This window comes from Hemitrygon akajei, chromosome 5, assembly GCF_048418815.1.
Source record: "Hemitrygon akajei chromosome 5, sHemAka1.3, whole genome shotgun sequence".
NCBI classification, from domain to species: Eukaryota; Metazoa; Chordata; class Chondrichthyes; order Myliobatiformes; family Dasyatidae; genus Hemitrygon; species Hemitrygon akajei.
Genome location: NC_133128.1, coordinates 73,650,847 through 73,670,742, shown reverse-complemented (window position 1 = coordinate 73,670,742; position 19,896 = coordinate 73,650,847). Strand labels below are relative to the sequence as shown.

Below are 19,896 nucleotides of genomic sequence, written 5' to 3'. Positions count from 1 at the left end.
ATCAAAGGACAGATCAAAGCACTGGGCCCTTGGAACTTCAGATGCGTGGAGCATTAGAATACTAAGAGAAACATTCCAGTAAGATGGCAGCGTGTTCGATTGCAGCAGCTTCTACTGGGTCAACCAAATGCATCACTGTCCTTTTTAAACATTTTTTATGACCGCAAGAACCTGCTGGACTCAAAGTGTGGCAGGTCTGCCCCATCAGTGAGCTGCTCGTTGGCAGAGAAACTGAAGGAGCAGGTCTCGGTATGGATCATGCGGCTGCCTGCGTCAGAGAGGCGTCAGAGGCATCGGCGTACAAAGGAGTGGTGTTGTCTGACAGCGAGTCATCACCTTGGTTGCTTTTCTTGTGATCGCAAGACCTTGCTGGACAATGTTGTTGTGAAATGCTGCAAGTCCAATTCACTGATCTATTGGCGTTTGGTGTGAAGGCTGTGTGGCTTCTGTCATAACGAGGACAAGCCATGGTATCGCTTCTTACTGCTGTCCAGGAGAGAGGCATCAGAGATGATGTGGTCCACTGGAGTCAGTGTGCCGTGGGGTCCAAACGGGAATCAGTGCTACCCCCGAGTGTTCATTTAGCAGAAGACAAGCCATGTTGTGTTTGACTGCAGATTTCGGCAACATTCATGGACTCAGTGTCTTGAACGGCATTTTTTTGTGTGACTGTATTTTACTGATATCTTGTATGTGTTGCAGTCTTATGTGCACTATATGTGCTTTGTGCTGTGTGTGACTGTTGGCACTGTGTTTTGCACCTTGGCCATGTAATGCTGTTTCATCCAGCAGTCTTCATGGGTATTCATGTATGACTGAGTGACAATTAAATTTGAACTGAAACCACTGACATGATGGACAAGAATTGGTCTTGATGAATGCAGTCTTTCCCAATGAGATGAATGTGGAGAAGCACTGGAGGAGATTGGATTGGACCACTTTATCAAAGGCTGCTGTCCAGGTGAGGACGATGTGCAGCGATAGTTAAACACAGCTGTAGCCACATAAGATGGCACTGGTAACTTTGAAAAGCTGCTTCATTGCTTTGACAAGGGATGAATTCTGAATGTTGGTGTTCAGAGCACTTCAGAAAATGGCATCGATTTCAGACATAACAGACTATTTGAATAAATTTGGAAGGCAAGGGTTATGGGCAATAGGGTGGTGGTGTACAAAAAATTATCATTCAGAAGTATAATTTCTGAGGAGTATGGTCAGTAAATGGCAGCAGATTTACTTGGATGGAGAAGACAATCGAGGAGAGGCAAACTTAAGCAATATTATCTCTCTTAGGGTTAGAAGGGGAAGCTGGACGGTCAACATTTTGGTGAAAGTTGAGGTCAAGGGAGGAGGTGGCAGTCGCAAAGACATTTTGAGGTCATGGCAGGATGATAAAAAGAAATTCAGAGACCAGGAGTGTCAGGATGAGGGAAGAGAAAACGCATCATCCCTGTGGAAAGGGGAAGACAGAGAGATTGAGTGTCAAGGGGAGAGCTTTAGTCAAGAAATTCATCAAAGTTAGGAGCTCCAGTAAGATATTGAGAGTGTAGCTTGGACAGTGAAAGAGTTATAGAAAGATGGGTATGAGGGCATTAGCAAGGGGGTGGATTTATCTTTGAAGATCCTAAAATACCAAACAATTAAAGTCATAGGATTGTTTAGCGTGGAAAAAGGTCATGGCCCAAATTGTTATGCCAACTAGCTGGTGCCCTTTTCTATCAATCCATCTTTTACCACTTGCTCACTAGCCTTCAGTTTCTATGTGCTCATCTAGACCCTTTTAACATTTTGTCAGTGATCCAGTGTCAACCACTCACTCAGGCAGTGCAGTCCAGGTATTTACCACCCTCGAGGTGCTCCTCATATCCCCCCCATATCCCTTCCCCCTTGCCCTAAATCTATATCCTCTAGTTTAATCAACCTTTGATATGGGGCAACGTTTCACAGAACATAGATCAATACAGCACTGGACAGTCTACCCAGCCCATGATGCCATTTTAAACCAGATGTCCTTCTCCTGTGTATCATCCACATCCCTCCATTCCATTCCCTTCATATTCATGTGTCTACCCAAAAGCCTCCTATCCTCCACCAAACTGCAACCACTGGTAACTCGTTCAAGGCACCTACCACACCCTGTATAAAAAATAAACTTGCCTCTCACAGCATCTTTAAACTTCTCCCTTCCAACATTAAAAACATGTCCACTGGCATTTCCACCCTGGAGAAAAAAAAATCTACCCTAGCTATACCTCTCATAACTTTTAAAACCCTTATGTCTCCCTTAGCTTCTGATGCACTTAGGAGAACAACCCAAGTTTGTCCAACCTGTGCTTATGGATAACTCTGAACGTCCTCTACATAGCACCATCCAGAGACAGAGAAGCAGTTTCAGCGACAGGTTACTATCGATGCAATGCTCCTCAGACAGGATGAAGAGGTCAATACTCCCCAATGCCATTAGGCTTTACAATTCTACCGCCAGGACTTAAGAACTTTTTAAAAGCTATTATTAATGCTTTTTGAGATAGTGATTTAGATGCATATAATATTTTTTTACTGAGTTAAGTATTGTATGTAATTAGTTATGCTACAACAAGTGTATGGGACATTGGAAAAAAGTTGAATTTCCCCATGGGGATGAATAAAGTATCTATCTATAAGCTCACAGCCCCCAATCCAAGCTGTCTTTATAGCTCACAACCTCCAATCCAAGCTGCCTTTATAAACTCACAGCCTCCAATCCAAGCTGCCTTTATAAACCCACAGCCTCCAATCCAAGCTGCCTTTATAAACTCACAGCCTCCAATCCAAGCTGTCTTTATTACTCTCAGCCTCCAATCCAAACTGCCTTTATAGCTCACAGCCTCCAATCCAAGATGTCTTTATTACTCTCAGTCTCCAATCCAAACTGCCTTTATAGCTCACAGCCTCCAATCCAAGCTGCCTTTATAAACTCACAGCCTCCAATCCAAGCTGTCTTTATTACTCACAGCCTCTAATCCAAGCTATTTATAGCTCATAGCCTCTAATCCAGGCAGTTTTAGGTAAATGATTTCTGGGGTTATTCCACAGTCTCTGCATCCTGCCTATAATGTTATTGTATACAATATTCCATGGGTAGGTTTAAGTGGAAGGGTGAACAGCCAGAGGTCGTGGTCCACGTAGGTACCAATGACATGGGTAGGATGAGTGACGAGGATCTGCATAGGGAGTTCAGGACATTAGGTGCTAAGTTAAAGGGTCTCCAGGGTTGTGATCTCAGGATTGCTACCCATGCCACATGCTAGTGAGGCCAGAAATAGGAAGATTATACAGTTTAATACGTGGCCAAGGAGTTGGTGTAGGAGGGAGGGCTTAAGATTTTGGGATCATTGGCTCTCTTCCAGGGAATCTGGTATCTGTACAGAATGGAGAGTTTGCACCTGCACTGGAGGGGAACTAATATCCTAGTGAGAAGGTTTGTTAATGCTGCATGGTTACAGGGGTGGTTACAGGGGTGGTGGGTGGGAACCAGAGTGCCAGAAGGATTAGTGAAGAGGTCATGGAGACAGATGATAGATAGATAGATAGATAGATAGATAGATACTTTATTCATCCCCATGGGGAAATTCAACTTTTTTCCAATGTCCCATACACTTGTTGTAGCAAAACTAATTACATACAATACTTAACTCAGTAAAAAATATGACATGCATCTAAATCACTATCTCAAAAAGCATTAATAATAGCTTTTAAAAAGTTCTTAAGTCCTGGCGGTAGAATTGTAAAGCCTAATGGCATTGGGGAGTATTGACCTCTTCATCCTGTCTGAGGAGCATTGCATCGATAGTAACCTGTCACTGAAACTGCTTCTCTGTCTCTGGATGGTGCTATGTAGAGGATGTTCAGAGTTATCCATAATTGACCGTAGCCTACTCAGCGCCCTTCGCTCAGCTACCGATGTTAAACTCTCCAGTACTTTGCCCACGACAGAGCCCGCCTTCCTTACCAGCTTATTAAGACGTGAGGCGTCCCTCTTCTTAATGCTTCCTCCCCAACACGCCACCACAAAGAAGAGGGCGCTCTCCACAACTGACCTATAGAACATCTTCAGCATCTCACTACAGACATTGAATGACGCCAACCTTCTTAGGAAGTACAATCGACTCTGTGCCTTCCTGCACAAGGCATCTGTGTTGGCAGTCCAGTCTAGCTTCTCGTCTAACTGTACTCCCAGATACTTGTAGGTCTTAACCTGCTCCACACATTCTCCATTAATGATCACTGGCTCCATAAGAGGCCTAGATCTCCTAAAGTCCACCACCATCTCCTTGGTCTTGGTGATATTGAGACGCAGGTAGTTTGAGTTGCACCATATCACAAAGTCCTGTATCAGTTTCCTATACTCCTCCTCCTGTCCATTCCTGACACACCCCACTATGGCCATGTCATCAGCGAACTTCTGCACATGGTAGGACTCCGAGTTATATTGGAAGTCTGATGTGTACAGGGTGAACAGGACCAGAGAGAGTACGGTTCCCTGCGGCGCCCCTGTGCTGCTGACCACCGTGTCAGACCTACAGTCTCCCAACCGCACATACTGAGGTCTATCTGTCAAGTAGTCCACTATCCAATCCACCATGTGAGAGTCTACTCCCATCTCCGTTAGTTTGTGCCTTAAGATCTTGGGCTGGATGGTGTTAAAGGCACTAGAGAAGTCAAGGAATGTAATCCTCACAGCACAACTGACCCCCTCTAGGTGAGAGAGTGATTTGTGCAGCAAATACGTGATAGCATCCTCCACTCCCACCTTCTCCTTATACACAAACTGAAGAGGATCCTGGGCGTGCCTGGTTTGTGGCCTCAGATTCTGTATTATCAGCCGCTCCATGGTCTTCATCACGTGCGACCACGTGATGAACAACAACACGATGTTGTTAAGACCTCAGACAAAGTCAGGAATCATAAGGTTGAACATGGTGTGACTTGTGTCTTGAGCTGCCTATATTTCAATGCAAGAAGTATTGTAGGAAAGGTGGATGATAGTGCTGAAGATGAGGCAGCTGGTTTACAAACAGAGGCAATGTGTAGTGAGGAGAGGCTACTGATAGGGTAACATTGCAGTCAACAGGATGAGTTGCAATGTTAAAGGTGTACAAAATCAAAAAGGGTAACTACAGGACTGAAAGTGTTACATTTGAATGCGTGCAGTACACGGAACGAGGAGATGAACTTGTAGCACAGTTACAGCAACAGTCACAGTTGGCATGTATGATATTGTAGGCATCACTGAATTATGGCTGAAAGATTATAGCTGGGAGCTTAATGTCCAAGGATACGCATTGTATCAAAAGGTTAGGCAGGAAGGCAGAGGGGACGGCATTGCTCTGTTGGTAAAGGAAGAAATCAAGTCATTAGAAAGAGGTGACATAGGGCTAGAAGGTGTTGAATCATTGTGGATAGTGTGAAGGAACTGCAAGGGTTAAAAGGCCCTGATGGGACTTGCATACAGACCTCCAAACAATAGTAAGGATGTGGCCTACAAAATAAAACAGGAGGTAGAAAATGCATGTCGTAAGGGCAATGTTACAATAGTCATCCTGGACCTCAAAGGAAGCTCACAAAAATGATTCCAGGATTGAATGGCATGCCATATGAAGAGCGTTTGATAGCTCTGGGTCAGTATTCACTCGAATTCAGCAGAGTGAAGAGTGACCTCATTGAAACCTATCGTATGGTGTAAGGCCTTAATAGAGTGGATGTGGAGAGGATGTTTTCCAAGGTGGGAGAGTCTACCAGAGGACACAGCCTCAGAATGGAGGGACATCCTTTTAGAATGGAGATGAGGAGGAATTTCTTTAGCCAAAGAGTAGTGAATCTGTGGAATTCTTTGCCACAGACAACTACGGAGGCCAAATCTTTATGTATATTTAAGAGAGGTTGATGGATTCTTGATTGGTTTGGGCATGAAGAGACATGGGGAGGAGGCAGGAGATTGGGGCTGAGAGGAAAATTTGATCAACCATGATGAAATGGTGAAGCAGACTCAATGGGCCACATGGCTTAATTCTGGTCCAATGTCGAATGGTCTTGTGGTCTAGGAAACAATGGAGGAATCTAAAGGGTACGGATCAAAAGCAATAAGACAAGATTAACAAGACATAAAGCAATACATACAAAATGTTGGTGTGTCTGGGACTTATACACCCTCTGACAGAATTGGGAACTGCTGAATTTATCAGTTTGCTCTGCACTAGATTCAACAAGGAGACTTGGAATGCAGCCCATTCTCAATCAGATCCTCCAGCATTAATTAAAAATTAATTACCAGTCACTGTAGGCTTTAGAAACCCACAGCTGCTAGAGGTAAGAGACAGCAGAAAGAGGTCATAAGTTTTGCATTAGGAAAGAACAGAGTTGGGAGAAGGTGGAGGAATAAAGTGGACGGATAGAGTTGGACACAAGAACTGTCCACATTCCTGCACTTACAGTATCTCTTACAGATCGGACGAAGCAACCTTGCCTGTTCAAGGGTGTGACCTCAGTGGCAACAGGGACACTGCCATTGCAAGATGGCAAAGCTGAATGGGGCTCAACTAGCTGTAAAACCTGTCACTAGCTTTGACATTCAGAGACTTTCAAAATATTAAAACAGAAGCAATTAAAAAATAGTTCAACTTGAACTTTATTCCCTGGAATGGAGGCGATTGAGGGATGCCCATATAGAGATGTATAAAATTATGAAGAGTGAACACACAGAGTACTTTTCCTGGGGGAAGGGAAGAGGCCGTAGGCTGAAGGAGAAAGGTGAAGGAATTAAAAGGGACCTGAGGGGCAAAACTGCTTCTCACAAAGGGTGATGTGTTTGAGGAACAAGCTGCCAAGTGATGAGGTAGCTGCAATATCAACATTTAAAAGATACTTGGATAAGGACGTGGATGAGAGGTGTTTAGAGGGATATTGGCAAAATGCAGACAAATGGGACTGGCTTGGGGGGGGGGCACAATGGTTAGCATGGATGAGTTGGGCCAAAGGGCCTGTTTCCATACTCTGTTACCAATGACTCTGACTATAATTATCATAAATAAGGAAAAACATCAAAAGAAAGCAAAATATTAAACCAAGATCCCTTATCTGGTACTTTTTACATCAGGGAAGATACCTCCTGTACCTAATAAGGAATCGGAATCAGGTTTGTTATCACTGGCATATCTCATGAAATCTGTAAATTTTGTGGCAGCAGTACAACACAATACATGATAATAGACAGAGAAAATATACAGTAAATATATATATATATTAAATTGTTAAATTAAATATGGCAAAAAAGATAGAAATAAAAACTGGTGAGGTTGTCTTCATGGGTTCAATGTCCATTCAGTAATCAGATGGCAGAGGGGAAGAGCTGTTCCCGAACCATTGAGTCCTTAAAGTGGCCACTGAGTGTTTGCTCATGGTCACTTGCTGCTGTAGCCCATCCACTTCAAGGATCGACATGATGTACATTCAGCGATGCTCTTCTGCGCACCACTGTTGTAATGCGTGATTATTTAAGGTACTGTCACCTTGAAGCAGTCTGGCTTCTCTTGCTAAGAGGCATTTTTGCTCACAGAACTGCCACCCACTGTATGTTTTTTTTTTGTTCTTCACACTATTCTGCATATACTCTACTGTGTGTAAGTCACAGGGCATCAGCAGTTTCTGAGACAACCAAACCATCCTATCTGGCACCAGTCAAAGTTACTTTGATCATATTTTCTCCCCATTCTCATGTTGAACAACATATGAGCCTAATGACCATGTCTCCATGCTTTTACGCATTGAGTTGCTACCACGCGATCGGCTGATTAGATACCTGCATTAACGTGCACGTGTACGGTATACATAATAAAGTGTATATCTTGACATTTAAATATTTGATTTACATTGTAGATATTTAAAAAGATGTCACTCAAGATCAGACAGTCAGTCAGTCAGTGCTAAAATCAGACAAGTTATTTTAACAGACAGAATATCACTTCTGACATCTGCAGTTCCATAAAATGTTAACATCCCTCTTTATCGCTGAATTGCTGCTCTGGAGTCAAATATAGGCCAAATCTGATAAGCATGATAAACTTCATTTCCACAGTGAATGATAGGTTCTTTGGCTGCCTGGTAGTTTCATGGTTTTCATTACCAATATTTCTCTTTAACTGCAGACTTATTTAGTTACCTCCATCGAAATTTCCCAAGCTGCCAGGGTTAAGGTGGTACTAATGTCTCTGGCTGAGTGGCTCAGACTTTAGTATACTTGACCAGTGGTCAAAACCCTTTGTTCAGTTACCCCGAGGCTGGTATGATGTTGCATTGTTGCTAAACTGAAAATTCATATATTATCAGGGTTGGATATTGGTCATGAACAACTACCCTTAGGTAAATTCAAAGATTTTGCTTAATTCTTTGCTGTAGTACTAATTCAAGCAAACTGACAACAAGAATAATAATCTCAATGAGCTCAATACTCTTATTTCTCCACCTCCCCAACACATCTTTCCTTCTCAACACCACAGCCATGTGGCCCAAACTTCTGACCTCCACCACCCAGGGGAGTGGAAGCAGAAGGCACCACCACCTCCATTCTCTTTCCACAAGTCGCCGTCTCCCATCCATAGGGAAGTTCTGACTTTGAAACAAATCCCAGACCTTCCACCATCACTGGATCTGAATCCTGGGACTCCTGACAAAACAGCACTGAGAAAGTACCCTGACCGGAAAGACTGCAACAATTCAAGGCAGTGGCTCACCACCAGCTTCTCAAGGGCTATAATGTATGGCTTTGCCACGGCATCCAGACTCTGAATAATGAATACTGCTTTATTAAAACAAACTATAGAAAACAAAGTCAGAAAATGCATGTTTTTCTACTGTTGGTGATGGGCTTCAAGTCATGGAGTAATGAGATCAAAGTTTCCAATATTTTGTAGATCAGGTCTATAGTAAGAAAGAATGCAGCAACCAGACAAAAGGTTTTAAACCTACTTGATGTAGTAACTTCTGCCGTCCTTATTAGTCGCCATCTCCCATCCATAGGGAAACCCCTGAGAGCAGTTCCAGCTGGGCGAAGAAGGCAACCAGCCTGAAGACTTGCTTCTGTGGCTAGAAATTAAAAAACAGTTTGTTCAAATATCAATTTTATTCACTGCTGATTTCACTCAACAATGGCCATGAAAAAGCCTAATGTAATGATCACCATAAACTATAACATACTAATATCATTAAGTGGCAGAATAACTTATCAGTTCTTTTCTTGGAGAATATCATTGAATAATCTCAACAAACTTTCCAGTGAACATAAAATTGATGCCTATCAAAAACAGTCCAGAATTTCCAAGTTTGTTCAAATACAACAGAACTACAGAATGCCATACAACTGCAATTTTTTTTCACCATTACATGAAATTACATTACATTTCAAAAACACTTTATTGGTTGTTAATTGCTCCGGGATGGCCTCAAGTTGTAAGTACCATATCTAAATGCAAGTCATTTCTTTCCTTTGAAAAACCTTATCAAAAAATATTTCATGATGTTTAACTACTTGGTTATTTTTAATAAAGAAAATACCATCTTTTCCAAACCAAATTCATTTTCGTATAATATGATTTCATTAACGTTTTATTACAATGTTGCTTCATAAGCCTAAGTTCACATCCTTCAAACATAATGGAGTTCAATGCATTTGTCTAATAGGATTAACATGTTTCAGTGGAATTATATGCACAATTGAGAATGATTAATATGTTTGCTTTCAACTTTACAAACCATTACAAGCCATAAATCAAGCACAGCTTTACTGTGCCTTTATGTTATTCCATAGAACTTGATCAGTGTTGGCAGCAACAACCAAATTTCCAGTTTCAACCTCCTTATAAAAATGCTTATGTTATTTTTTGTTTAATTATTATGCAGCCACTGTAACAGATGGAATGAATCTTTGTTCATTATTGGTGTCTGCTATAGGTTTGTGCTGAGGCAGGTTTTAAAACTTGCTCACCATCAGCAGCTGCCTCTAATGTTCTTTTTCTATATTATCATCATTATGTAGGATAACTATATTGTATTAAATAATTAATGATACATACTGCAGTTTAAAATGAGTATATTCTACGAATAAAATGTGAATTGATATAAATTGCTCAAAAAGGCAACATCCATCATTAAAGATCGCCACTATCTGGGCCATGCCATCTTCTCACAGCTACCACTGGGCACAAAGTACAGAAGCCTGAAACGCCACAGCACCAAGTTCAAAGTTCAAAGGAAATATTTATCAAAGTACATATATGATACCATATGCTACCTTGACAACACACACAAAATGCTGGAGGAACTCAGCAGGCCAGGCAGCATCTGTGGAAAAGAGTACAGTTGACATTTTGGGTCGAGACCCTTCAGCAGGTCCTGCTGAAGAGTCTCAGTCCAAAACGACGACTGTTTACCCAACAGACACCAAAGTTAAAAACAGGCTTGGAGCTGCACTTAGCCATACATATATAATTATAAATTAACAAACACAGAGGGCTAAGCACACAGCCTTGTGGTGCACATGTGCTGGTGGTGAGAGTGGAGGAGATGTTGTTGCCAATCCATACTGACTAGGGTCTGCCAGAGAGGCAATCAAGGATCATTTGTACAGGGGGATAGTAAGACCCAGGTCTTGGAACTTTATGATGAGCTTTGTGGGAAAGATGGTGTTGAATGTTGAAAGCTGTAGTCAATGAAGAACATTCTGATGTATGCACCTTCATTGTCCAGGCGTTCCAGAACGGAGTGAAGAGCCAAGGCATTTATTGTTGACTTGTTATGATAGGAAGCATATTACAATGAATCCGTGTCAGTTCTCAGGAAGGAGATGTATGCTTCATGACCAACCATTCGAAGCACCTTATCAAATTCAAGCTACTTCCCTGCAACCATTCAGTTGTTGAACTAACCTACACATCCCTAACCACTACAGCACTGTGACCACTTTGCACTACAATAGACGAATTATGTTCTTCTTGTATATATTGTTTTTCTCGGTTAATGTTAGACATGATAAAATGGCACAGTGGAGTCAGTGGGCTGAATAGCATAACTCTGCTCATATGCCTTATGGATTTATGGTCTAATGTCTCATCTCTGATCTTATGTGCCAGTGGTGTCACTGCAAGTAGGTTATTATTATGCATTTGCATAATGTACTTGTGCATATGACAATAAACTTGATTTTGACTTTGAACATAATCTAGCCACAAGGCATGATGGGATACATGAAAGAAAGAAGTTTAATATTTCAGCTATGCCTATAGAAAATGCAGTAGAAAGCATAACATTCAGCCAGTTAAAATCTTGATAAGGGTGGAACATATAGGATGCCTTAGTTAAGTTAAAGTCTGTCCCGAGCCTTATAGGCTCATCAGGCCAGTGCTTATGCCGGTTTCTGTGCTGTGAAGTGACTGAGAGTACGAGGCCCCCTCCCCCGGATAGGACACCAGTCTATCGCGAGGTTAGCCCCCAGCATTTTGCTGGTACCCATGCTGGGTGGACCGGAGCAATGTGTGGTTAAGTGCCTTGCTCAAGGACACAACACACTGCCTCGGCTGGGGTTTGAACTCACGACCTTCAGATCGCTAGTCCAATGCCTTAACCACAAGGCCATGCGCCTCACAGGATGTCTTAGATGTCTTTGAAACATTGAAATATAAAAAACCTACGGCACAATACAGGCCCTTTCACCCACAATGCTGTGCCAAATGCTGTACTTACTTTAGAAATTGCCTACGGTTACCCATAGCCCTCTATTTTTCTAAGCTGCATGTACCTATCCAGAGTCCCTTAAAAGACCCGATCATATCCGCCTCCACCACCGCCGCCGGCAGCCCATTCCACGCACTCACTACTCTCTGCGTAAAAACCGTGCTCCTGACATCTCCCCTGTACCTACTTCCAAGCACCTTAAAATTGTGCCCTCTTGTGTTAGCCATTTCATCCCTGGGGAAAAGCCTCTGACTATCCACACGATCAATGCATCTCATCATCTTATGCACAGTGAGAGGATCTAGTGGTGTTACTACGGAGAATAAAGGGTTCCTGTTTTAGCCAATCTGAAGTTTTTGATATCATGGAAGGCTAGATAGAAGGGCTAAAGTGGTCACCTGTTGAACAGCAGTACTCTTGCTTGTTCATATCAGTATTAACTATGTTTAACTGGTGTTTGCTAGATAGAAGAAAGACATAAAAAGGCATCTATTCTAATATGGGCAAATTGGGATAGTGTGGCGACCCACTTCCCAGCACACTCGAACCGGCTCACAAATCGGCGCGGGCCGGCATTGAGGCCAGACCCAAAGAGGGCGCCAAGTCTGCCTCACCAGCAAGGGGAAAAGCCCGCGCGCGGGACGAGACTGTGAATACGCGCCCCCTACAGCATTCCCGCCCAAGGAGGGTGGGATCAGGAAGGCTTTAAAGCGAGGCTGCAAAGTTTGAATAAATTTCTTTTGTAACTGCAGTTCACCGACTCCGTGTCGTTATTGCAGTGCTGCGTGTAACACACCGGTACAATAGTGTAAATAAGCAAAGAAGTTGGTATACGCATGATGGATCAAAAGGACCATTTCTATGTTGTATGAGTCTAGAACTCTCTGGCTCAGTTATGGAATTAAATCGGAATATCAGAGATCCTCCATTGCATACTTTTGTCTATGTAATAAATACGTCTTGTATTTATTTGTACCTCTGGAGTCTAAGTGGAATCTGCTCCACAGCAATAGTAAGAAATGAAAGTAAAATAAATGCTGACAACCTAACAAGCCGGGCAGCATTTGCAGAAAGGGAAACAGTAATGTTTCAGTCAACAACCCTTTGTTGAAAATGGACTGGGGAAAAGAAAAGAAAAAAAAGTCTCACATTGAGGTGATGGTGGGGTGATATAGACAGGACGTATGTCAGTAAATGGATGGGAGACTTCCCCAGAGCTGCATTTGGTGAGCCAACTTGGAGCTGAATGACCCGGCAAAGAATCAGGTACACGGAGATACCTTGCAGTATTCTAACTGGTAAATTATTAAAACTGACCATTTTACCAAAGTACTAGGCCAGAACAAAACCATATCCTACGATGATTTTTACATTATGCTAAAATCAAAAGCGGTAGTTAAAGAGACGACAATAAATTGTACACTTTTCTAATTAGCATTTGGAACTCCATTTTCTTTAGAAGGCACATCAGATCTTTGGGGCAAGTCTTTCTGGTCTAGTCCTGAAGAAGGGTCTTGGCCTGAAACATTGTTCATTTCCATAGATGCTGCCTGACCTGCTGAGTTCCTCCAGAATATTATGTGTGTTCTATTATCCCTGTGCTTTACTAGCTTGCAGATGGAAGGTCAATCTCAATGGCCATCTGCATCCTGAAGGGCTATCATGTGATCTCAATGGTTTCATGGACTCGGCCATGTAGTGTAGTGTATAGCCTTTGACAGCCAGCAAGTGCTGGAGTTTTACTAAATGCTTGAGCAGCAACTGAACAAGTAGGTTTTAGAAAATCTCTTGCATGCAGAGACTCATAAGGATAAAACAACATTGAAAAAAAACCCATATATAATATATGTAATTAAATCATAAAGGGAATATGAAATGACTTTATAAAACAAAATAAAACCCTTTGTTTTCTAATTCTCATTGAAATCAATAGTCATAGATCCTGTGCCTCATCTAGCCAATGCAAGATTCAAGAGGCAAAGTGTTGAGCATGGGCTCCATGTGCAGTACACTGAGCGACTGAACTAACAGAACTAGGATATCACATTTGTCAGTCAGGACCAGGACATTACATTTGACAGCATGTGCACATAGGTCTATAACTTACTTCAGTTTTAATATCTGAAGGCCAAGCTTGAACGAGCACTGTTAACTGGTCTCATGAATTTCCAACCACTAACTAATAAAAATTCTGTTTTAAATTCTTATTGAGTGTAACATATTTCATACGGGTTCTGTACACTCTTTATTAGACTTATTTTTAGCAAGAGGTTGTTAAGTTGCCCCTTGAACTGACGTTTGTATCACTGTGCTTGGGCTAGTGAAGTCCATTTCTAACAATTAATTTGTGATAATCATTGCTTCCTTAAAAATACGTAGGGAAGCACCACCTTCTGTTCGGCAAGCAACAACAGACAGCAGAGTATTCTGACATTCAGCTTTGATCATGGTGAAGTTGCACATTAACCCTATTCACTTTAGTTTCATTTTGCTCCTGTGTTCGTTTCATATTAGGTCAGAATAAGATAAGATAAGATTTTATTTATCCCTAAGGAAATTATTGTTGCAAGGTTGCACAGTCAGAAATATATATTTCACAGTATAAAATGTAAACATTGAGGTATGAAAAAGAATATAAAATGAGCATTAACTGTGAAGTAAGTTTAACATAAAAGGTGAATAAGATTAACTGATTAGATTACAGTGGTATTGAGAGGATCTTCAAACATCCAGGATAGATAAAACTCAATTGTGATAGAGGAGAAAACAAACTGGACAATTGAAAAAAAAGAAATGTAGTGGATTCCAGTTAATTGGGACATGTCGGGACCAGTACATTTTTGGTCCAATTAAGCCACTGCCCTAATTAGCTGATGTTTCATGAAGATAGTTAAAAAGGTATAAAAAAGACAAGCTACCATTTAGCTGAGTAATGAATTATGTATTCAAATGCAATACAGAATAAATTAAAACACTAACAAAACTACTACAGTCCTATAAATTTATGTATTAGTTCCTAATAGTTCTTGAGGAAGGAATTCATCCAGTGTACCCTGCCGTGTTCTTTTGATTGACTGTAAGTGAACAAAATTAGCACAGGCACCTAACGTAGAGAATGGACTACTGTTACGAATGTGCCGCAACTCTGAGGGGCCGAAGGGTACAAAGTCGCCCCCTCCTTTTTGAGAATCGCAAGATCGCTATTAATTCGGGTCTGGGACCCAGGAAATGAGAGAGAGACACGCAGAATCCACAAGGTTTGGAATGTGTCCTGGCCTCAGCGAAACAAAGCCACTGATAATGGCCATTGTCTCTTGGAGACGGGATTGTGTATTGAGTACTGTACTATTCATTGAAGCCCCTCAGGGGATGACCAGAGTGGGCTGGTTGAGGGATTGCATCATCCCAACCTGACTGACATCTGAGACCCCGTGAGTAAGGATAAAAGAGGGTCTGGGGAACAACCCCTTTAGACGCACCAGGAGAAACGCTAGAAATCCCGTGACAGCGTTTAATAGCGACAGCCGGTGGGGGGCTCGTGTGCATCCTTCCCTTGCCTGGGATTGACGGGCTCACCACAGAAGAACGGCTTTAGCTAAAGGAGAGGCCACAAGTGAACGGCCACACCAACGGGACTCCCGACGGATCGAAATCATAAAAGGAATCGGCAAGTTTTTCTCCCAAACCTCTCTCTCTCTCCAACCATTGCAAACCCAGCGGTCCCCAAAGGCTGCAGCCTGCATGAACTGAGTGACTTTTATATTTCCATCGGACAATACATTATCCCCTAGACAACGATAGAGCTTATTTCTTATTGATTATTATTATACCCGCACTTTTAGATTTAGTATTGACGACGTATATTATCTGTATATTTGCATTGATATTATTTTTGTGTATTTTTACTAATAAATACTGTTAAAAATAGTACCATCAGACTTCAACGGACCTCTCTATCTTTGCTGGTAAGTGACCTAGTTACGGGGTTCGTAACACTACCTTCATACAATGCTTTTTAGGATTGCATCCACCAAATCTTCATCTTAATTGCAATATTCAACATGACTGCTGATACCTACAAATTCTTCATAGTTCCTAGCCTGTTTAAGTAGGGAAATAGTTTCATTTTCACTCCCAGCCCTTTCTAGCATCTCCAGCAAGAAAAACTGTTCTGAATTGTCTCACTATTTATTACTTGCTGTAAGCACAGTGTAGTGTCTAATAGTCAAGTGACATGGACGTGACTGACACTAGTTAGAAAATGTTTGACAAGTCTCCTGCCCCAATTCAGTGGCATAAAGTCCCAAATAAGCTAATGGAATCCCAGCTATTTACTCAATTTGCTTCTGTTCTTTAAGAATTGTCCCAAATAAGCTGCAGCCCTGATTAATTGGTGGCTCAATTAACTGGAATCCACTGTATTCCACAAGTTTTGAAGTTTAAAGTTTTGTGCGAACACCACCAAGATCAGCAGACCAGTTCCTCTAAAATCTGCAGCACCTTGACTTCATGAATTTTTACAGGCACCAATTTCAGCAGAGTGGCTCTAGTTTTTTTTGTATGTCCTGAGCCTTGATTTCAATGAACAGAAGGCAATTATGTTGACGGATAGGCAGCACAAAGATCTTTCTTCAACAAGTAAAAAGTAATGTGTGCAGGATTCATACTTTTCAAATTTTCCTTTAAATGTACCCACGTTCTTCTTCACCCTGACTTGGGCCTATATTGCCCATCATTGATCGCTCTTGGGTCTGATGGCAATGTGGGACTAATTTCAGAAGAAGGACAACAGCTGGCTAAGAGGGTAGCTCACCACCACCTACTCAAGGGCAGTTGGAGAGGAATAAATGAAGACAAGCTGTTTGCATCAGTCACTCAATTGTCAAGAGCCCTGTGGCCTCTGCAGTTTGCCACAGAGCATTGAGCTTCCACAGATCTTGAGCACTTGTATTTACTAATCATTACCTTAACTGGAGTTGATAAGCTTTTGTGCTTTTGGATTAATCTTGTCAAGTTAATTGTTTCCCGCAGTCTATGATTATTTAAAGAGGACTCTCGTTCAGTGCCTTAGCGGAGTTATTGTATTGGAGAGAATGAATTGTCTCATGATGTTCCTCAGTCACTCTTTCAAGGCTCTGTTGGTATCCCAATGTCAAACCTCTTGCTTCCATCTCTTCCTGGGGATCCTGCCATTCCTCCGCTCCTGGGACGAGTTGCGATGCTGTCACCCACAGCTCCTGGGTTCGAGCTGTCCGTGCTTCCCGTGACTGAGGGCCTCTGTTCCTCTGCACTTGGGTCCAGACCTGTCCTCTGAAAGCACACCATGACATCAACACGATGGCAGGCTTTGCAGCCTCACCACTCTAAGGTTCTCCTAAATTCCTCATTTGATTTATACCTGTGACCTCTGTTTTCGGATGTTACAACTGATCTAAAGTGGAAATAATGATGATAGAGAGCCTGGTCTTCAGTAAATTGCAAAATATCCCTGTTTGGCCCAATGCCTTGCAGTCTGTCAATGAATACACTGTACATCAATGTAGAGTCTCTCTTCCATTAACTCCGTCTACACTTCCTGTTGCGTATGGAGAGCAGTTAACATAATGAAGGACCCTATTGTGAACCCGATGATTCTCTCTTCTGCCCTCTGCCATTAGGTAGAAGATAGAAAAACTCGAGAACATGTACCATCAAACTCAGAGTCAATGTCTATTGCACAGTTAAAAGGTTCTTGAGTGGAACTATCATACACTAGGAGAGGAACTCTCGGTCTCCCAGTTACCTCGTCGTGACTCTTGCACTTCATTTGTTTACCTACACAACACTCTTCTGCAACTGTAATGCTGTACTCTGCATTCTGCTTCCTTTCATTACATTGATGTAAATATGCATGGCACGATCAGTCTGGATAGCATGCAAAACAAAGCTTTTCACTGTTCCTTGGTACACACCTATATAACCTGTAGTTATACAAGTACCAAAGCCAATGTCACGCATAGAACAACTAAGTGTACTTAATATTCCCAATAATTGACTTTAAAGAAATATATTATCAAAATCACAAAGAGGTCCCATCACAAATGAAAGAAACAAAAAAAGAATCTTTCACTCTGGGATTGCTGTATCTTGCTACTGCAGGTTACTTCCTAATCTGTTTTTCTTTCACAGACCAGTTGTTATTGGTTTCCAACTCATATGTGACATTAAGTGACAGAAGGCAGTGAGCACATCAGTGGTCTTGGATTAACAAGAGGATATAATATACTTTCACATCTGGAACTTGTTATTTTAAAAATCAGACGATACGTCAGAGACATTACTGCTCTGATTTCTTATGGAGGCAGAAAACAATAATGTAAACCTAAATAAATTTCAAACAGACAAAAATTACATCTCAAGAGGAGTGCAGAATCAATGTGAGTATAAAACCGGCCCAGAGAGGAAGTAGATTTTTTTGTGCCCAACAAATTAAAGAACTGTACATTTAACCTATTTCCAGAGCTTGGAGATCAACAATTCTCATAATCCGGCATGAATCAATTACATAAATCTCGGAATTAGTTTGGTTTTAACAGTGGACTTTAATGGCTTCACAGTCATTACACCGTCAGCTATCTTAATGGTGTCATCAATCTACATTTTATAAATGAGGTAAAGTGTTCACTGAGCCAGGAGGCAAAAGATAGCCATATCTGTGCACTGATCCTGTGATCTATTGTTACCACCAGCTGCATGTTTAATGCTAGAAGAACCGCTGATGAGGGAACAAGTTTATAGTGGCTCCTTTCCAGAGAACAAATGTAATTATTGAAGCACAAGTGTTTCCAGTTGAAACACTACCAGACCTGGGGCCATTTGGTTTTGTAAAGAATGCAGGATAGACATGCCTGACACAAGAACAATGCTGCATCACCTTCCCCAACCTTAACTTTGTCACACCTGATGCCTGGATGGAAATTTCAAAGACTGCTGAAGCCATCATTTTCTTTTGTCAAGGACTGTTGTAACCTTGTCATTGGTCGCTGATCGGTTCCTCCAGCCTGCAGATTCATTCCATTCTTATAGTTATTCTTGATTCTAGGTTGTCCACTTCAGAATCAGAAACAGGTTTACTATCACTGTCATTCAGTCTGTCATGAAGTTTGTTTGTTTTATGGACAAAATACAGTGCAATACATAATAATAAAAACTGTAAATTACATGAAGTATATATACTGACATTGAGGGCAAAGTTGTTGCTACGACACCACTCAACCAGCAGATCTATCTCACTCCTGTATGCCTCCTCATTGCTATTTGAAGTGCTGCCAACAATAGTTGTGTCATGGGCTAATTTATAGATGGCATTAGAGCTGAGCCTAGCCACAGCACAGTGGGTATCGAGAGAGTAGAGCAGTAGGCTAAGTATGTATTATTGAGGTGTTGATTGCCAGCGAGGAGGAGATGTTATTTTCCATATGATTACTTCCCAGTTCCATCTAACAGAAAAGCTTTCCCTGAATTCTATCTTATTCCAACCATTCTTGGAACTTTATTTGACCATCACTCTAATTCTGCAGACTACATAGTCAACACGATAGACCAGACAGAAAATCTTCACCTTTGTCTACCAATTCTTTCATCCCCAACCAATGTGAATGCACATCAACACTCCTCCCTAATGGTGCCTATGTCCTGCTCCTGGGCATCCTCTGCATCACGTTCAGCCACTGCAGCTTCAACCTGTGCAATCCTCACCAGACACACCTTTGACTCTGTACACATCCTCCAACCATGTGGTAGTTGCCTTATAACACACCTCCTTTTAACTAAAATTCCTACCAGGCCTCCAGTAGTTTATTTCCTCCACTGAAATGCACTGGGCTGCACAAGTCTTGACATCCTGAAGTATAGATTGAAGCTAAGAGGTGTGATGATTTAGAACATTGACATAATTTATTCATTCTGTCGAGGTCTCAACTTCTGTAAGTTAAATAATTTGTTTTGAAAGGATACAAGTAATTTTCAGATCGCAATGAAAAGAGACTAAAACTAATCTGGTAAGATTAGTTCCAATCTATAGGTTCACAGCTTTTACATGATATAATAACAGATGAATGTTGAACTCAAGAAATCTGAAACTGACATAGAACA

The 19,896-nt window shown here is 41.6% G+C and overlaps 1 protein-coding gene across 7 annotated transcripts in view; it reads right to left on the bottom strand.

Moving 5' to 3' along the window:
• The window catches only part of frmpd4 (FERM and PDZ domain containing 4), a 785,950-nt gene that overhangs the window by 323,781 nt on the left and 442,273 nt on the right, over positions 1-19,896 (bottom strand). For all 7 annotated transcript variants that reach the window (XM_073045767.1, XM_073045775.1, XM_073045768.1 and 4 more), the window contains exon 2: positions 9,004-9,120. In XM_073045767.1, coding sequence (XP_072901868.1) covers positions 9,004-9,120 — 117 coding nt within the window. The remainder of the gene's footprint in view (positions 1-9,003; positions 9,121-19,896) is intronic.